The sequence below is a fragment of the Myotis myotis genome, unplaced genomic scaffold (genome assembly GCF_014108235.1).
Source record: "Myotis myotis isolate mMyoMyo1 unplaced genomic scaffold, mMyoMyo1.p scaffold_m19_p_2, whole genome shotgun sequence".
NCBI classification, from domain to species: Eukaryota; Metazoa; Chordata; class Mammalia; order Chiroptera; family Vespertilionidae; genus Myotis; species Myotis myotis.
The window spans coordinates 34,509,251-34,530,805 of record NW_023416324.1 but is presented as its reverse complement, the minus strand read 5'-3'; the positions used below and the strand labels follow the sequence as shown (position 1 = coordinate 34,530,805).

Genomic DNA, 21,555 nt, shown 5'->3' with positions numbered 1-21,555 from the left:
AAATGTATTATATCATGCTATCAACCAACCAAATCAAAAGCAATTGCCAAGCTGAATAAGTTACAAAGAAATGATAACTCTGGCTTGTACAGAAATGTGCAGTGTTTTCAAAGCTCTGAACAGTTACCTACTAATACAAATCTCCACAGCTTAACTTAGAGTTGGAAGATGAGTTTTCACAGTAATGTAATTTTAACCTCCATTTACATTCATTTTAATATATTACTAAGATGTTTACTCTATGTCACAATGGTGCTTTCCAGTGTTCACAATTTACAGTTTCAATTTATACAAGTCATTCAGTAACATAAGGGGCAGTTATTACTGCTACAAACTATCCCTAAAAAAACAAAACACCACCTTACATAGAACTCTGAAAATGGTATGACTTAAAACAGATTAATCCAACATGATTTTTAATACTTTAGCCATTTTCCATACACTAGCATGTAAACTTGCCTACTTAATATGAGAGCTACAACTTGATTCACTGAGATATTATGCAATTATTTTCTTCAACTACCTTTTTCACCTTAACTCAAAAATCTCCTGACTTGCTGGCTCTGCTTCTGTGAATTTCAAACTGTATTTTTTATTTTATTTTAATTTTTTGGAGAAAGGGAAGAAAGGCAGGTTATGATAAATACACTGTAAACAGAAAAAGTTGCCCCCAAATTAAGCCTTTAAAAGTTATTTTTACTTCTACACTATTTAACACTTTAAGAGTCAATTACAATGTTTCATCTTTAACACTAATACAAATAAATTATAGTCTGCTCTACCATTCTGGGATCTAAACTTCTAAATACATGAACAGAAGAGTAAAATACTTCACTGTTCAATTAAGAAATTTAGAACAATTATATGATTTGACTAGACTGGTCAAGGTGGTTAGAAACATACAATTATGTAGGTGGTTAGTTAAATTTGCTTCTGGGGGTTGGTAGTCAAAGAACAGAGTAGCAAATGAAGTAACACAAAAAAAATTATTTCCTATTTTAGGGGGGAAGGGGGAATCACAGGCCAGTTTAAACCTCTGTAGGCCTTTTGACCTACCCCTACTCAGATCTAAGAAAAATTTTTCAATTATCTGAATAACCCCCATTCTTTCCGTGAGTATCAAATTGATTGGTAGTCACATCTCCAAGTACAATCAAAAGCTTGTTGAATAAAATATTAGTAAGGTCAAAAGGAGACTACATATCAAACTGGAAAAATAATCTACTCAAGTACATTATTATATTCAGTTTTCAAATCATTTACTAACACGACAAAAGATTTGGCTTCAGTCACTCTTGTACACACAACACACCCAAACAGGCATTCCAGCCACTGATCTGCTTTGCAACACAAGGCCATAAAGGCAGAGATGGCATTCTCTAAGCCAAACTTTAAATAGATTTTTAAAAGTAATTTCTAATTTTACAGAAATGCTTCTTCAAAAAATATTTTCTCTCACTCCCTCATCTCCTATACTGAAGGATGTGTAATATGTTTTTTCCCCAAGCTAAATCTGAACCCTCAAAATTGATTCCAGGCAGATCTCTGCAAATTAAAATCAAAAACAAACATAGAAAAATTATATTTTATTTATCCTATATAATAAAAGCCTAATATGCTAAGTGACCAGTCCACCAGTCAGCCATTCAACCAATCAAAGTGTAATATGCTAATGATATGCTAAGGCCACTCAACTGCTTGCTATGATGTGCACTGACCACCAGGGAACAGACAGTCAACCAGTCACTATGATGTGCACTGACCACCAGGGGGCAGATGCTCCAACTGGTAGGTTAGCTTGCTGCTGGGGTCTGGCCAATCGGGACTGAGCGAGATGGGCTGGACACGCCCTGGAGCCCTTCCAGGGGCCCTCCTCAGTTGGCCAACCTCCCATGTCCCTCCCTGGCCCCTATCGTGCACCGTGGGGTCTCTCAGCCTGGCCTGCACCCTCTCGCAATCTGGGACCCCTTGGGGGTTTTGGAGAGCCAGTTTTGGCCCTATCCTGCAGGCCAGGCCAAGGGACCCCACTTGTGCACGAATTCGTGCACCAGGACTCTAGTATACATACATACACATACACACACACACACACACACACACACACACACACACACACACTGATTGGAATCCTCCAGCATTTTAAAATCACTTAGGAGATGAATTCTGGGATTCTACTGCTCACAACTCCAAAATCTGTAATGATTTAAGGATATACTTTCTCTTGTTTCCTTCCTGGTCACCCTCTCCCCTCCATAACAGTTCAATATAGCCACGGCTCAAGTTTAATGGGAAGAGAGAGAAGTTTTTGAATAGTTTTTGTTTGTTGGTTGGTTTGTTTTACTTTGGTGATCTGGGTGGCACGTATTGCTCTTTGCCATTACGTCGAGTAACTCCCTGAGGTATGGTCCTGTGGCCAAACTGGCGTCTCTGTTCCCTGATTTTTCCAGCTGCTCCCCTGGAAATGGCATTGCCTCGGAAGCCAGAATAATCCTTACTAGCCCTTGCTTCTGGATTCTCATGCGGTTTCTCAATGGACTTCTAAGGAGCTCCATTCTCTTCATTTTTGGTGGGAGACACTACATTGGAGCGAAGTTCTCGTAGCGGCTGTACAGGAATTGGAGATGGCTCTTTAGGGGGCTTCTGGCACACTTCAGCATAACAGCTTCCGGGGTTCCTGTAGGGCCACAGTTACAGCTGCATTTATGTTATTATCACATGGTGAAGCAGTATTTGTCCCTGATGGCTTTGCAGGATTTGGGGAAGAAACTGATATAGTTGTTGAGTTGAGAACATCCTTCTGAACAGTGGAATCCTCCACTAGATCCTTTTCTATATGAGTTGTGCTCAATGCAGGAGGCTCAGCTGTACACAAAGGACTGGTACTTGTATTGAGTTGCTGGGCAGCGGTGCAGTCGGTCTGTTCATCCTCTGCAGGCACTGGGCAACTATCCCCTTGTCTTAACTCTTCATTATCCTTTTCTTTGTAGACACCTTTAACAACATCAGGCATCCTACTCTCCAAAACAAGTTCACCTGGTGTTCTTGATGAACTTCCAGGTAAAGGAGGAAAATTTGAGGCTAATAAGTCAAACTTTGGTGTTGGAGCCTTTGCTTCAGCTGTTGAATGTTGGGGTCTTGGGATTCTGTCATCTTGTTGTTGTCTTCGACCTCTGAAAAGAGTTCTCCTGCCCCTACCATAATCCCCATTCTGTTCAATTAGCAAAGTTGGAGTCTTTTTTGGAAGGTAGCTTTGCTCCTGATGTCCTATTACTATAGGGTTATGCCGTTCAGTTGAAAAGTTCCTTGAACCAGATCTATTTACTGGTCCATCCCCCAATGACACAGATCCCTCTGTTGAGTGTTCTGAACCACTTGATGCCCTAAAATGAGGCTTCACGTGATTTTTTTGGAATGGTCGACCCATATTCACAGCAGCAGCAGTTGTTTTTTAAGATCCTGGTGAATTAAAGCCATTCACAAAACTATTATTTGGAAACAGAGCCAGTGGTGTTTCAAAGTAAGGTGCAAGATTTGGAGACCAAGACTGAGGCACAATACTATAGATGGAGTACTGTCAGTGAGGACTATATACAGGCTGCATAAAGACCGGTGAGGCATACTGTGCTTGAGTTTGAATGGGCTGACTATACCTATTAGAATCCATTAATCGAAAACCATTCTTAGCAAAAAACGTATTGATGGCTTTTATCCTTGCCATAATTGGCTTGCCCTGAAATGTTTTAACTTCTTCTCTCAAATATTTAAAAGCCTGCTGTGCACCTGTGTCTGACTGGAAAGTGATATACCAATTGCTATTGTGTGCAAACTCACAGCTATCACCTTGGGGCAGTTTCCATTCTTGAACAAAGCTTTCACTTCCTCTACTGTTGTTGTTTCAGGAATCTAAGAATCACGATACAACAGTATGACTTGGTCTCACTTTCTCACCCTTCTCATCAACTTGTCCCATGGGAGAAGATCTCAATGCTTCAAGAATTATTTCGGGGTCTGTGGTTAGCTTTTTCATTTCTCCCATGTTGGCAACTGTCCAAATTGGAATGAATTGATCACTGTACATTTGAGATATCAGGTAAATATCCTTTGACAAATTTTCTCATGAGAAACAGAATTCTAATTGTTTCTTCACGCATTCTTTTAGGTCTTCTGTAGAAATTGCTGAATTGCTTTCTCCGGAAATGTCATATATTTGGTAACTCAGATCTTCTGGCCCTAAAATCATTCCATTAGTTGATTCTTCAATGCCTGTAGAATTTCTTGTGGTTTCACAAGATGAATACATTACTTCATATTCCGTACACATATCATCTGAAAGCTCTGTATTACCCTCAGGATGAGACCCTGATGTTGCTGCTGTTTCATGCCAAGAGCTTTCAGTTCCATGAGTTACTGGCGTGACATCAGTATTTCCAAGAGGAATTTCCTGCCACACTTTGGCATTAGGATTTAAACCAGTTACTTTAGATGTTACCTGCTCCACGAAGAGCAACATGCCTTCCCGGTTCGACCCAATCGTTCTCACCGCTGCTACTCCAAATGGCTTACAGGCCCGAGCCCCAAACGCTGGGATAAGGACACTCGCCGGGCCCAAGCACCCAGCAGCGGACCTGGCTCCTCCCCCGCCGTCAGCCGCTGAATTCTCCAATATTCTATTGTTAAGCAAAGTTATTTGTATGCCAAACCATCAAAATATCAAAGTTTTTATTTCAGCTTTGCTTTTATGATCCATTGTGCCAACAGGGTAGCACTATTCAGGTTCCAGACAGAAAGTAACTGGAGTGGCAGTCTTATGTATGCAACCAGATGGATTTCCTAACTTTCCCTCTTCTCCTTTCTAGTAGACAACAGAAACATACTACAGACATAAATCATTGTTCTGGTGCCAAATTCAGAAAAATAATTTTTTTCTCATGATTTTGGGGAAAAAACAAAACACCCGGAAGTCTATTTTAGGCTGTTGGCTATTTCAGAGCCAATCTTCCTTTTCAAGGAGAGAAAAGTGGGCTCCTAAGCCAATTCCAAAAATGATTTAAAAAAACAAAAACAAAAAAAAGGAATGATGACTCCTCTGGGACATGGATTGCTGACACAGCTCCCAAAAGGAACAGGCACAGGATATAAATAAAAGTAATATATCCCTGCTCTGGAAGAGCACATAGTCGAGAGAAGAGAGGATTCTACAATATAGAAGGAAGCAGGAAAGCTCAAGGTCCAGCCTGCTCACCAAAGATGCTGCTGCATGAAGGACCTGCTTAAGCATCATTCATTGACTCAACAAGTATTTAGTGAACAGTCTAGGCATTGATCCAGGTGACAGTAATAGAGTGGTGAACAATTTGCTTTGCTTTTACTGACTTGTATACATTCTTTTGGGTTTTCTTTTGTTTTTATTGATTTGTAGTTCTTTATATATTCTGGATGTCAATCCTTTTTCAGTTGTATGCATTATATATAATATTTTCTCTCCCAGTCAACGGCTGTCTTTCTCTTTAATTGTGGTGTCCTTTTGTTGTTCAAAGTTTTTAAAATTTGAATGTTGTCAAATCTACTAGTCTTTTCTATAATGGTTTGTGCATTAAGACATTCTTCTCTGTCCTGTTATCATAAAGACATTCTTCTATATGTTCTTATTAGTGTAAATATTCATTTTATATCATTAATACCTCTGGAATTTATTTTTGTGTACAATGTGACAAAGTAATTTTATTTTTTTCCATATGGGCAGCCAATTGATCCAGTTTCACTTACTGAGTGACAGAACTGATTTGTAATGTGTCACTTACTTTTTTTAAAATATATTTTTATTGATTTCAGAGAGGAAGGGAGAGGGAGAAGCTGCAAAAACAGGCATCTCTGCCTCGCTGCTGATTTTAAAGACAATACTTCTACTATCTCACTATTTAGCACACTGTAGCTTTTAGCAAATATCCTTATCAGGTCAAGAATAGTCTCTTCTATCTCTAGCTTGCTTAATCTTTTTTTTTTTTAATATGCATTCAGTTTTTTTTTTATTGTTTAAAGTATTACATATGTCTCCTTTTTCCCGATTGACGCCCCCTCCACAACCACCCCTGCCCAAGACAAGCCCCCACTGCCCCAGTGTCTGTGTCCATTGGTTTTGCTAATATGTATGCATACAAGTCCTTTGGTTGATCTCTAACCCCCCGCCCCCCGCCTTCTCTCTGAGGTTGGACGGTCTGTACAGTGTTACCTTGTCTCGGGATCTATATTTGTTCATCAGTTTATGTTGTTCATTATATCCCACATATAAGTGAGGTCATGTGATATTTATCTTTCTCCGACTGGCTTATTTCTCTTAGCATAATGCTCTCCAGTTCCATCCATGCTGTTGCAAATGGTAAAAGTCCTTTCTTGTTTATAGAAATGTAGTATTCCATTCCGTAGATGTACTACAGTTTTTTAATCTACTCATCTGCTGATGGGCACTTAGGTTGTTTAGAAATCTTAGCTATTGTAAATTGTGCTGCTATGAACATAGGGGTGCATATATCCTTTCTGATTGGTGTTTCTGGTTTCTTGGGATATAGTCCTAGAAGTGGGATTACTGGGTAAATAGGAGTTACATTTTTAACTTTTTGACAGTGTCTGCACCAGTCTGCATTCCCACCAGCAGTGCACGAGGGCTCCCTTTTCTCCACATCCTCATCAGCACTTGTCATTTGTTGATTTGTTGATTTGTTGATGATAGCCATTCTGACAGGTGTGAGATGGTACCTCATTGTTGTTTTGATTTGCATTTCTCCGATGATTAGTGACTGGAGCATGTTTTCATATGTCTCTTGGTCTTCTGTATGTCCTCTTTTGAAAAATGGCTATTTAGGTCCTTTGCCCATTCTTTGATTGGATTGTTTATCTTCCTTTTGTTAAGTTGTATGAGTTCCCTGTAAATTTTGGAGATTAAACACTTATCTGAAATAGTATTGGCAAATATGTTCTCCCATGCAGTGGGCTTTCTTGTTGTTTTGTTGATGGTTTCTTTTGCTGTGCAGAAACCTTTTATTTTGATGTAGTTCCATTTGCTTATTTTATCCTTAGTTTCCATTGCCCTTGGAGCTGTATTGGTAAAGATAGTGCTACCACATGTGTCTGATATTTTGCTGCCAATGGAGTCTTCTAAGATTTTTATCGTTTCCTGTCTTACATTTAAGTCCTTTAACCATTTTGAATTTATTTTTGTGTATGGTGTAAGTTGGTGATCTAGTTTCATTTTTTTTGCCTGTATCTGGCCAATTTTCCCAGCACCATTTATTGAAGAGACTGTCTTGACTCCATTGTATGCTCTTGCCTCCTTTGTCAAATATTAATTGAGCATAATGGCTTGGGTCTATTTCTGGGTTCTCTGTTTTGTTCCATTGGTCTATATGTCTGTTCTTGTCCCAGTACCAGGCAGTTTTGAGAACTGTGGCTTTGTAATATAGCTTGCTATCTGGTCGTTTGCTTAATCTTGAATGCACGTTTCATTTTATTCACTGCTGCTTCTGTGTTTATTCAGATGGTCATGTAGTTTTCCTCTTTTAATGCTAACATGGTAAAGTAATTAATTTTAAAGTTAGCATCCTAGTAGTCCCAGAATAAACTCTATTTGGTCATAGAGCTTTTTATTTATGCACTAGAGGCCTGGTGCATGAAATTCATATATGGGTAGGGTCCGTAGGCAATCAGGGCCGATCTGCGGGGAGACCAGCGGGGCGATTGGGGTACCCTGGCCCCCACCTTGGCTGGCCTGGGGCCTGAGGGCAGCTCCTGTGTTGAGCGTCTGCCTCCTGGTGGTCAGTGTGCATCATAGCGACTGGTTAGTCCACGGGTCGTTCTGCTGTTAGGTCAATTTGCATATTAGGCTTTTATTATATAGGATTACTGGGTATGATATGCTATATTTTGTTTAAGTTTTGACATCTACATTAATAAGTGACTGTCCTAAAATTTTCCTTTTTTATTTTCTTTTGTATTTTATCATTATTTTTCTTTTTTCTAATTTTTAAACTAATTTTTAATCTCTATTTTATAACATTCATTTAAGGTTATAAATCATAGCCTTAAATGCAGTTTTAAGATGTGGTCCCTTCATTATCATTCAGGTTTAAATATTTCATAATTTCCATTATGATTTCTACTTTCACCAATGAATTATTTAGAAGTATGCATGTGAAGTGGTGGTGGCTATTGTTTTGTTAAGAGATTTCTGCCGAGACTGGTTTGGCTCAGTGGATGGAGCGTCGGCCTGCGGACTGGGAGGTCCCGGGTTCGATTCCGGTCGGGGGCATGTGCCTGGGTTGCGGGCACGGCCCCGGTGGGGGATGTGCAGGAGGCAGCTGATCGATGTTTCTCTCTCATCGATGTTTCTAACTCTGTCTCTCTCCCTTCCTCTCTGAAAAATCAATAAAAAAAATAAGAGATTTCTAATTTACTCCATTGTCAAAGAATGTTATCTATGCAATACTGGGGTTTTGGTGTTCTCTTTTTCCATAACAATTTTAATTTTTTTTCTTAAAGTATGTTATGTCTGAAAGTAATACTGTGTCCTAGCTTTCTTTTGGTTAATATTTTCCTGAAATTTTTTTCATTACTTTCTTTTTATTTAATTTTTAACTTGTAATTATGAAATATTATAAACATTGAGAAAATATAACCCTAATGACATCTATGTACCAATCACAGGGACTCAATAAATGTTTACATCTTGCCCAAAACTTGACACTTTTAGTGTCAAATTCACAAGAATGAGATGACACTTGCATAAAAGCTACTGAATTAACAAAAAGGGCAGAAATTAATAAAGTAATTTTTCATAATGAAATGAGAAGACAATTGACAAAAGCAAATCTAAGGAGATGAGGGGGAAGGACAGTCTTAAGATTTTACATTAATCTAAAAATAATGCTTTATTGCATCCATTCTAAGATATCAATGATTATAAGATACATCCCAATGCCAGAGATGTTAACATATGAAAAAATAATGTAGAATCAATGAGATAAAGCACCAGCAGAAAAAGTCAGTGCCAAAACTGTTAATAATCCATCATGGTACACTGCTAACCTCTCCTGTGATAGACTAAAAGAAAAGAGGACAGTTGACTCATAATCAGTCAACTCTAATGATCAGTAAGATTGGAAAATGGAGTACCCAGTTTCACTAACCAGTAAAAAAGTGTTACTTTAAATCACATATGGACTAATAGTTTTTGAAAACTCACAATATATTTATCATTAAAACTATGTTGAATATAATTCACCTTATTTGGATGATTCCTAAGGCCCTGTAGAATTCTTCAGAATCTGAGATTCATTTTATCTATGGTAATTATTAATTACAACAGTAACTACCATTGACTAAGAATCTAAGTCCCAGACACTGTGTTTGGATACTTTTTAATATATCAATTAATTTGCTACTCATAATTTCATGATTAAATGACATGACTCCTATTCCAGAGAGATAAAGAAAATGCAGAGCTGAATAGATGAGTTGCCTGAAGTCACAAAGCTAATTATTAGCAAAATCCAGATTGGAATTCCATTTCATATATGGCCTGTTCTTGTCTCTACTCCATACTACCTCTTTAATGTTAGTATATCTCCATTTTTTAGATTTTACCTGTAAATGTCAATATTTTGCTTTTAGCTAGTATGTTGGGAAGGAGGAAAAATCACACCAGGACTTAACCAACATTTTACTTTTCCATTAAGGCAAGGGCACCATCTAGTGGCACACACTCTGCCACCAATACAATCCAAGGAAGTAGATGGGAAGGAAATGGTTTCTCACTCTTCTGCTTTCCTCAGCTGGTTTTACACTACCTTGCGACAAGCTGGGAATTCTTATGTTAACTCTTCTAGTCAAGAAATACAGAATCATGGTGACATTAAGGACTGAACAGGGTTTTGGAGACAGGCCCAAGTTCAATCCCAGATTCACCATTTACTGTGTAACCTTGGAAAGTTACTAAAAGTAGCTTGAATCTCAGCCTCCTCACATGTAAAATGAAGTAACACCATTTACCTAACAGGGTTATCATGAAAATACAAGTGCAAATAATCCAGCACGGGGCCTAATCGTGAGCTTCCTCAATTACTACTGGTTCCTTTCCCTAGACTCCTTTCATGTAAAATAAAACCACACGGGTGTTTTGTTTTGTTTTTAGAAAATATATCATACAACTGGCTTATATTGTGCTTAAGATAACTTCTACAGCTTCTTTGTATGTAATCTATAGTAAATACTCTGCAACATTTATTCATTATTGTATAAATATACAAAATCAACAATAAGCATTTTTGTTGTTACATAACTTACTATGTACCAGGCACTTTTGACAGTGGATGGGGAACTCACTATCAAATGGGGAAATCAGACAAGTTAAAATGTAGGTACTTTCATGGCTATAAGTGACAAATGTTGTGATAAGGCAGAGGAGAGGGTATATGAATCAGGAATGCTTCACAACAGAACCAACATTTGAAAAGTCTCTTAAAAGATGAGCTCACCAGGGAGGGCACAGAAAATTCCTGATAGAGAAACAATGTCAACTGGAAATATTGGGTGAAGTACATAAGTAATCGTCTAACCATTATACACCTGAAACTAATACAAAATAATACTGAATGTAAACCATAATTGAAAAATAAAATTAAAAATATGTATCTCAAGATCAATGAGGAATGAAGAAACACAATGAGGGAACATGAAGTATAATGTAGTTGGAATATAGGATGGATGGAGAGGTGGAAAGAGATCTACGGTGTGGATCAATGTAAGCTCATTAAGTTCATTTGGACTCTAGATGATAGATGCATATCAATCACCATCACCGTTACATCAACATCCATAGCATATATATATGTTGTGTACTAGTGTGAAACCCTATGCAAACATTATTGCTAAACCTCACAACAACCCTGTGTGGTAGAGAGACTGTTCCATGATGTGGACTCTCAAGTTAGATCAAGCTAGATCCAAGCCAGAACAGATATTGTTTCTCATAATAACTCTCAGAGACTGTTTGAGCAGTCCCTCCCCTATACCGCCTGGTGTGCTAGCTCATGCTGATTCCTGGAACAGGCCATTGTATCTAAGCATTTCCCCCTACCTAGGGTGGATCATACCCCAGTACCTCTGCCCATTTGCCCTGTTCTATATACTAATAACTAGGGGCCCAGTGCACAAATTTGTGCACCTTGAAAGGACCTGTGGGCCGTGAGGCTGCAGTGGGCACTATTGAGCCTATCTCAAGCCAAGAAAGCAGTTAATTACAGACTGAGTGGTGACTGAGGTCAATAGCAAGTGCTTAGAAAAGCAATTAAGTCAAGAAGACAGAAGGAAAACCAAAGGAAAGAAATAAAACAGTAAACATTTTCTAAATTCTTTATACTATCATATATATACCGTCATCTGCTCAAAATAAGCCTGTCTCATTCCTATCCTGCAACTTCACCAAAAGAATAGGTTACCACTAGAAGCTGATTCACCTAGTTATGATAGAGTTGGTTCTTCTTTAGATACAATGGGGTACTAGAAACTATATCCCCAACTCTGCATTCTTTCTTGCCTTTAGCTATTTGGAAACTGAACAAGCAATTAAAAGCAGCATGAAGCTATTAGATCTGCACTGACTAATAGAGTAGCCACTAGCCATAGGTGGCTACTGGGCACCTGAAGGGCAGCTAGTTGGAACTGAGATGTGCCATAATGTAAAGACACCCTGGATTTGGAAGACTTAGTATCTATATATATGAAAGCCTAAGTAACCATTATACCTGAACGACCAGAACGACTGGAACACCAATCACTATAATGCACACGGACCACCAGAGGGCAGACACTCAACACAGGAGCTGCCCCCTGGTGGTCAGTGCGCTCCCAAAGCCAAACTGCCATGGCCCCTCTCCCCAGCCCCAGCCAGCTTCCCGTGGCTCCTCCTCACAGCCAGCCAGCCCCTGGATAGGCCTCAATCACCAGCCAGGCTAAGGGACCACACCTGTGCACAAATTTGTGCACCAGGCCTCTAGTTTAGGAAATAATGCAAAATATCTCATTAATAACTGTTTTACGGATTACGTGTTGAAAAAAATTTCTGGGTATTATTTATTTGGCCTAAGCAAATATATTATTAAAATTAATTTCACCTATCTCTTTTTACTTTTTAAATGTGGCTACTGTAAAAATTTTAAAGTATATATGTGGCTCACATATTTCTACTGGATGTTGCTGCTACATCACTGTTGTTAAAGAATGTTGAACAAAAAGAACAAAGAAGCAAAAAGTAGGAATTTTTCATAGTTTTTTCTACTGTTTGCTCTACTACCAACACTATAACTCATTTTCCAACCCCTGTCCTTGATTATAAAACAGAGGTTAAACAAAAAAATTAGTAGCTACATAAGTCATGGATATAACATTAAATCATAGGCCAAAAGAGTTTAGCCCTGGTTCTGGTACTGACTAGCAGTTACCCTGGAGAAATCATTTTTTCTCTCTGGCCTTAGTTACTTACCTAACGAAGCTAAACTAAATTTAGACTTCCATGAGTCTGTCAAAACATTGTTTTTCTTTCTGTCAAAATTGGTTTTCATAAAAATGAGTAAATACTCACTCTGAGTCTAACACATCCTCGGCGAGAGCCTCTCATCATTTTGTCCTTGGACTAAAAGAAAAACAAAAACATTCAATGAATAAAAGTTTAACTGATTATTTTTAGAATCATCTAGGGATTAAGAGACAAAATTTATAGTAATATCCCTCCATTCTCCCCATCCCTCTTCCCCCCAAATCATTTCAAGATAGAAATTAGCAGGTTTAAAATGAAATTGTTTTACAGTCTATACAAATAAACCTAATTATAGGATTTTATGAACACCTTTAATGTAGCATATCATATATATATATATAAAGCCAGCGACTGGAACGCTGTAACAAACAGAACGACAGGTTGCTATGACGCCCACTGGCCAGCCAACCTCCCTTGGCCCCTCCCCCCAGCTGGCCCTGCTCCCAATTGGCCTCTCCCAACCTGATCAAGGGCAGGGCAGCCGGCCAACCCCCCTGCAGCCCCTCACCCTAGCCAGCCCAACCCCAGATCAGCCCCCCCACACCAATTAGGGGCGGGGCCGGCTCGCCAACTGTCTGTGGCCCCTCCCTCTAGCCAACCACGCCCCCAATTGGTCCCCCACCCCATCAGCTTGCAGCCCCTCCCCCCAGCCAGCTCAGCCCCCCGATCGGCACCCCCGCTCTGATCAGGGGCAGGGCCGGCCAGCCAACCGCCTGCGGCCCCTCCCCCTGGCTTATCCCGTCCTCGATCAGTCCCCCACACACCAATCGGGGGTGGGGCCAGCCAGCCAACAACCCACAGTCCCTCCCCCCGGCCACTGGCCCCCCGATTGGCCTCCCTGCCCCATTTGGGGGCAGGGCCAGCCAGCCCCACACCCAATCAGCCCCCACTACCCCAATCGGCCCTCAGCCCTTCCCCCCAACCAACTCTGCCCCCAATCAGCCCCCCACACTCCAATCAGGGGCAAGACCGATGGCTACCGCGCGCAGCCCCTCCCCACGGCTGGCCCCATCCCCAATCGGCCACCCCACCCCAATCGGGGACGGGGTCTGTCAGCTGTCTCCTCCTCCCAACAGGCCTGGCCCCAACCCGCCCCAATAGGAGCCGGACTAGCTGGACCCCACCTGTGCATGATTTCGTGAACTGGGCCTCTAGTATCTATATATATAAAAATCCAGAGACCATAACACCGTAATGACTGGAACAACCAGTCACTATGACACCCACGGCGGCCAGCGAACTGGTCGATCAGGAGTGGGGCCAGCCGGCCACCGCCCCCCTGCCTCAGCGGCCCTTCCTCCCGGCAAGCCCTGCCCCTGATCTGCCCACCCTACCCCAATTGGCCCACAGCCCCACCCCCCACACAGCCCCGCCCCTGATCGCCCCCCACCCCAATAGGGGGTGGGGCCGGCCAGCCAACCACCTGAGGCCCCTCCACCCAGCCAACTCTGCCCCTGATCGGCCCCCCCACACCAATCGGGGGTGGGGCTGGCTGGCCCACCGCCCACAGCCCCTCCCCACAGCCGGCCACTGCCCCAAATCGATCCCCCCACCCCAATCGGGGGCAGGGCCCATCAGCCAATCTCCTACAACCCGTCCCCGCAGCTGGCCCCCCCCAGACAGTGGGGCGGGCCAACCGGCCAACCTCCCACTGTCTCCTCCTCCCCACAGGCCTAGCCCCAATCCTCCCCGATCAGGGTCAGGCAGGCCAGACCTCACCCACGCACAAATTCATGCACTGGGCCTCTAGTTACACTATAGTTTTCATTCTTCCATCATGCCCCTTAACTCTAGACCAGTGTTTCTCATATTCTAGTGAATTTGAGAATCACCTGCAAGGCTAAGAATCACCTGGGAGTTTAAGAATCACTCCCAGATGATTCTGACTCAGGCAGATAGAGGACCACATTTTGAGGAATATTATTTTAGCTTTATCTCTTTGCAATTCTATAAATGGGTCACATTTTTTCCTGCTGACATTTTTTCATCCAAAAATTCCTCAGCTTGGAATAGGAATATCTTTGACCCTGATTTCTGCCGTGCTAACTGTCACTGATCACATAATGTGCCTTAGCTCTGTCTGGTTTGGATTCCCATCCCTGAGCTCCCAGAGTCTTCTGTGTTCCCCTGTTGTGGCCTGTACCACCCTGTGCAATAAAGGCTAGTTAACTTGGCTGACTCACCCATTAAGACTGCACATTCCTTAAGGATAGGAATTGTATCTGGCTTATGCTTTAGAACAGTGTCTGCAACACGAGGTTCTCAAAAAAATATTTACTCAAAAAACATTGCTTATCCTTTGTCTCTTACTAGACTGAGCCAAGCAAAGACTATGTTCTGCACAATGAGTCCTATGGTAACAAGCAGAAAATAGTCCTAAAAATCACTTAGTGGGAGGACAGAAGATGGCGGCGATATAGGCAGACGCGTCCCAGGTCGTGTCCCGGAGCAAATGGAGTGAGCAGCTGAAACTAATATCACCCACACCGAATTGGCGAAATTGCTCAGCTGGTGAGACGGTTTGCAGCCGGGAAGAGCAGAACTCCCCTGGAAAGGTAAAAAAACCAGGGATTTGGGCAGGAAAGTTTGCCAGACCTCTGAGCCCAGAGAGTCGGAGGGAGACCGCGTGGCAGACAGCCGCGTCCCTTGGGACAGGCACAGCCCCTGACGGGGGGAAAGGAGAACCGCGGGATTCCTGGCGCCGCCGGGGGAATTGAGAGCTGGGTTCTGTGATCACAGAGGACTGAGCCTAAAGGGGGCAGCCTGAAGAGCTGACCAGACCATGCAGTCCTGGTAAGAGAAGAAGCTTACAGAAACCAAGCCTTCCCCGTTTCCACGGCCGGCGTTTGTTTGTTTGTTTTCACTGAATCCTGTTCATGGGACATTTCGGATACAGACACTCACCTGTGCTGAAGAGAGGGAGAGTGTGCAGAGGAGTGGAATCTGGGGAGAGACTGAGGAGAGAAGGGGGGCCGGGAGAGGTGGCAGCGAATTGAGTGCTGAGACACCCCTGAGCCCAGGACTGGGGCAGCCATTCTCTCCGGAGAGTGAGACTCCTCCCCTCAGCCCCCAGGCAAGGGGCACAGACACACCCAGATTCCACCCTGTACGAGATCAAGGATTAAAATACCCTGATCAGTCCCTGGGAGTTAACAGGGTCTGGCCTATAGACGGATTTTCAATCCAGCAACAACACAGCACCGGTAACTAACTATTACGCAGCCAGCTCTGGGCAGTGAACTTCCACTGGACACAGAGGCCCTATAGCCTCAGAGGCCAACCCCAGAACACTGTGGTTTACAGCACAGAGGAACAGTGTATCGCAGGGAAACTCAACACTCTCCTGAATACCTGGCAGGTCTAAGGCGAGCCACACTGAAGAATAGAAGAACCTAAGGACCTTCACTACTGCAATTTTTTTTTTCTTTTTTCACCTTTTAACTAAGAAACCAATTTTTTTTTCTTTTTTTTTTCTTCTTCTTTTTTTTTCTTTTTTTTTCTCTTCTTTTTCCATCACCTGATTTTACCCTTTTAATTACTACCTTCTTATTTTTAACCAGTATTATTACCGCTACCATTTTACCATTTTTTAAAGTGCCATTTTATTTTCTCTTTATTTTATTTTGGGATTAGTGTTCTCCAATCTATTTTCATCGTTATATTATTGGTTGTTTCTAGTTTGCATTCATCTCCAGGGAGCTGTTGCTGGAATTTGTTGGGATTAGTGGCTGTTCTATGGGAGTATTCTCCTCATATAAAAAGTCTCTTCCCCTCTTCCACTTCATTCTCTCTTTTCGCTCTTTTTTTTTTTTCTTTTCTTTTCTCGCTTTTATTTTCCCCCCTCCTTTTTCCCCAATTTCATTTTTGCACTCCTTTTTTTGGTCCCTACTTTTCTTTTTTCTCTTTTATCTTTTTCTCTTCCTTCTTCCTTATCCCCTAATTCTCTTAATTCGGGTGGTCACCTTTATTTGGGGTTATTAATATCGTGAATATATTTGTGTATAGTGCCTGGTATGTGGTGCCTTGTTGTGTTGTATTTTGTGCCTTTAAATCAACGCAGCGGATCCAAGCAACAGCAACCTCCTGAGCACCACACCCTCTGCTGAGGAACAGCAGCTGTACGTGAAACCTCGCCCCACCAGCCAGAAGAGCCACCACAGCTGTGAACAGCACCCACCAGAGGAGCTGCTGCCAACTGAAGAGCAGCTGCTACCGCAACCGCCCAAAGAGCAACCACAGACCAAGGAGTCACTGCCACCAAGGGAGCAACCACTGAACGACTCAACGTCTAGATATGTCAGTGAGATCAAACATGGGTAGACAAAGAAACCCCCAAAGGAAAGAGAAGGAGGACTCTCCAGAAAAGCAGCTAAGTAATACAGAGGCATGCAACATCACAGAAAAAGAATTCAGAATAAGGGTCCTAGAGTGCATAAACCGGATGAGGAAAAAATCGACAACCTCTGCAAGAAGCAAGAAGAAACAGATGAAAAAATCGATAACATATGGAAGAAGCTAGAAGAAACAGATGAAAAAATCAACAACTTAAGTAAGACCCAAGAAGAAATGAAGAGTGATATAGCTGCAATGAAAAACTCCATTGAAAGTATCAACAGTAGACTAGGAGAAGCGGAGGACCGAATTAGTGAATTAGAAGACAAGGAAGCAAAACACACCCAAAATGTACTGCAATTGGAGAAAAAAATTAAAAGACAGGAGGAGAGACTAAGGGAGCTTTCGGACAACATGAAATGAAACAACATACGAATAATAGGGGTGCCAGAACAACAGAAAGATGAACAAGGATTAGAAAACCTATTTGAAGAAATAATATCAGAAAACTTCCCTGAGATGGGGAAGAAAAAGTAACACAAGCCCAGAGAGTCCCAAACAAGGTGAATCCGAAAAGACCCACACCAAGACACATCATAATTACCATGGCAAATGTTCAGGACAAAGAGAGAATCTTACAGGCTGCAAGAGAGAGATGGAAAGTTACATACAAGGGATCTCCCATTAGATTATCAAACGATTTCTCAACAGAAACACATCAGGCCAGAAAAGAATGGACAGAAATTTACAGAGTGATGCAAAGCAAAGGACTGAATCCAAGAATACTCTATCCAGCAAGGCTATCATTCAAACCTGAAGGGGAAATAAGAAGCTTCACAGACAAAAAAAGGCTAAGGGAGTTTATCACCACCAAGCCAGCAATGCAAGGAATGCTAAAGGGACTGGTATAAAAAGAAGAAATAAAAAGCTCAGAAAGAAAACAGCCATACAAAAAAAGAAATGGCTACAAACAAGTACCTTTCAATAATAACTTTAACGTAAATGGACTAAATGCTCCAACCAAAAGACATTGAGTGGCTGAATGGATAAAAAAACATGACCCATACATCTGCTGTCTTCAAGAGACCCACCTCATTAGAAGGGACTCACACAGACTGAAAGTGAAAGGATGGAAAAATATCTTTCAGGCAAATGGAAAGGAAAAGAAAGCTGGGGTAGCAATACTTATATCGGACAGATTAGACCTCAAAGTGAAGGCCATAACAAGAGATAAGGAAGGCCACTTTATAATACTAAAGGGATCAATACAACAAGAAGATATAACCCTGGTAAACATATATGCACCCAATGCAGGAGCACCCAAATTCATAAAAAAACTCCTGGAAGATATCAAAGGAGAGATCGACAACAATACAATCATAGTAGGGGACTTTAATACACCACTGACAGCACTGGATAAGTCCTCTAGACAAACAATCAGCAAAGATACAGCAATCCTAAATGACTCACTAGATCAGATGGACTTAATAGACATCTTCAGAACACTTCACCCCAATGCCACGGAATATACATTCTACTCAAGTGCTCATAACACATATTCAAAAATAGACCATATATTGGGTCACAAGCAAAGTATCCCCAAATTCAAGAAGATTGAAATCATAAAAAGCGTCTTCGCAGACCACGATGGCATAATATTAGAAATAAACTACAATAAAAACAACCCAAAATACTCAAACACCTGGAAGCTGAATAGCATGCTATTAAATATTGATTGGGTTACCAATGAAATCAAAGAAGAAATTCAAAACATCCTGGAAACTAATGACAACGAAAACACAACAATCCAAAACCTATGGGACACAATAAAAGCAGTCCTGAAAGGGAAGTTTATAGCTCTACAGGCCTATCTCAAAAAACAAGAAAAAATGGTAGTAAATCATCTAACTCTACAACTCAAAGAATTAGAAAGAGAGCAACAAGAAAACCCCAGAGTGAGCAGAAGGAAGGAGATAATAAAGATTAGAGCAGAAATAAATGACATAGAGACCAAAAAAACAATACAGAAAATCAATGAAACCAAGAGCTGGTTCTTTGAAAGGATAAACAAGATTGACAAACCTCTAGCCAGACTCACCAAGAAGCAAAGAGAGAGGACCCAAATAAACAAAATCAGAAATGATAGAGGCGAAATAACAACAGACCCCACAGAAATACAAATGATTGTTAAAAAATACTATGGACAGCTCTACTCCAACAAACTAGACAACATGGAGGAAATGGACAAATTCCTAGAAAAATACAACATTCCAAAACTCAATCAGGAAGAATCTAAAAATCTCAACAGGCCAATAACTATGGAAGAAATTGAAGCAGGCATCAAAAAGCTTCCATCAAACAAAAGCCCAGGACCAGACGGCTTCACAGGGGAGTTTTACCAAACATTCAAGGAAGAACTAAAACCTATCCTCCTCAGACTACTACAAAAAATTCAAGAGGAAGGAACACTTCCAAGCTCATTCTATGAAGCCAGCATCACCCTAATACCAAAACCAGGTAAAGACAACACAATGAAAGAGAATTACAGGCCAATATCCCTCATGAACATAGATGCCAAAATCCTCAACAAAATCTTAGCAAATCGGATCCAGCAGTACATCAGAAAGATCATACACCATGACCAAGTAGGATTTATCCCAGGGATGCAAGGATGGTACAATATCCGCAAATCAATAAACGTGATACATCACATAAACAAATTGAAAGAAAAAAACCACATGGTCATATCAATTGATGCAGAAAAAGCATCTGACAAAATTCAACACCCATTTTTGATAAAAACTCTCAGCAAGGTGGGAGTAGAAGGATCATACCTCAACATAATAAAAGCCATATATGGCAGGCCCACAGCCAACATCATACTCAATGGACAAAAACTAACACCATTTCCCCTAAGAACAGGAACAAGACAGGGATGCCCCCTCTCACCACTCCTGTTCAACATAGTACTGGAAGTGTTAGCCATTGCAATTCGGCAAGAAGAAGAAATAAAAGGCATCCAAATTGGAAAAGAGGAAGTAAAACTGTCCTTATTTGCAGACGACATGATATTATACATACAAAACCCTAGAGACTCCATCAAAAAGCTACTAGACTTAATACATGAATTTGGCAATATAGCAGGATACAAAATTAACCCCAAGAAATCTGAGGCATTTCTATACACCAATAGTGAACTTTCAGAAAGAGAGATTATAAAAACAATCCCGTTTACCATCGCACCAAAAAAATTAAGCTACCTAGGAATAAACTTAACTAAAGAGGTAAAAGACCTCTACTCAGAAAACTACAGGATGTTGAAAAAAGACATAGAGAAAGACATAAACAGATGGAAGAACATACCGTGTTCATGGATTGGTAGAATCAACATCATTAAAATGTCCATACTACCCAAAGCAATCTATAAATTCAACGCACTTCCCATTAAAATACCAATGGCATACTTCAGAGATCTAGAACAAACTCTCCAAAAATTCATCTGGAATAAAAAAAGACCCCAAATAGCTGCAGCAATCCTGAAAAAGAACAAAGTAGGTGGGATCTCAATACCAGATATCAAGTTGTATTACAAAGCCACTGTTCTCAAAACTGCCTGGTACTGGCACAAGAATAGGCATATAGATCAATGGAATAGAATAGAGAGCCCAGAAATCGGCCTGAACCAATATGCTCAATTAATATTTGACAAAGGAGGCAAGAACATACAATGGAGCCAAGATAGTCTCTTCAATAAATGGTGTTGGGAAAATTGGACAGATATATGCAAGAAAATGAAACTAGACCACCAACTTACACCATACACAAAAATAAACTCAAAATGGATAAAGGACTTAAATGTACGACAGGAAACCATAAAAATTCTAGAAGAATCCAAAGGCAACAAAATCTCAGACATATGCCGAAGCAATTTCTTCACTGATACAGCTCCTAGGGCACTTGAAACTAAAGAGAAAATGAACAAATGGGACTACATCAAAATAAAAAGCTTCTGCACAGCAAAAGAAACCATCAACAAAACAACGAGAAAACCCACTGTGTGGGAAAACATATTTGCCAATGTCATATCTGATAAGGGCCTAATCTCCAAAATTTATAGGGAACTCATACAACTTAACAAAAGGAAGATAAACAATCCAATCAAAAAATGGGCAAAGGACCTAAATAGACACCTTTCAAAAGAGGACATTCAGAAAGCCAAGAGACATATGAAAACATGCTCAAAGTCACTAATCATCCGAGAGATGCAAATCAAAACAACAATGAGGTACCATCTCACACCTGTCAGACTGGCTATCATCAACAAAGCAACAAACGACAAGTGCTGGAGAGGATGTGGAGAAAAAGGAACACTTGTGCACTGCTGGTGGGAATGCAGACTGGTGCAGCCACTATGGAAGACAGTATGGAGTTTCCTCAAAAAACTACAAATGGAACTCCCATTTGACCCTGTGATCCCACTTCTAGGAATATATCCCAAGAAACCAGAAACACCAATCAGAAAGGATATATGCACCCCTATGTTCATAGCAGCACAATTCACCATAGCTAAGATCTGGAAACAGCCTAAGTGCCCATCAGTAGATGAATGGATTAGAAAACTGTGGTACATCTACACG

General features: G+C 41.0%; 1 protein-coding gene and 1 pseudogene across 14 annotated transcripts in view; both read right to left on the bottom strand.

The window, feature by feature from the left end:
• The window catches only part of OSBPL9 (oxysterol binding protein like 9), a 148,445-nt gene that overhangs the window by 107,775 nt on the left and 19,115 nt on the right, over positions 1-21,555 (bottom strand). For all 14 annotated transcript variants that reach the window (XR_004974057.1, XM_036349761.1, XM_036349760.1 and 11 more), the window contains exon 2: positions 12,632-12,682. Coding sequence is in view for 13 of the 14 variants with exons in the window: in XM_036349761.1 (XP_036205654.1) it covers positions 12,632-12,682 (51 nt within the window). In the remaining variant the exon portion in view is untranslated. The remainder of the gene's footprint in view (positions 1-12,631; positions 12,683-21,555) is intronic.
• LOC118676219 lies at positions 2,088-6,487 on the bottom strand (annotated as a pseudogene).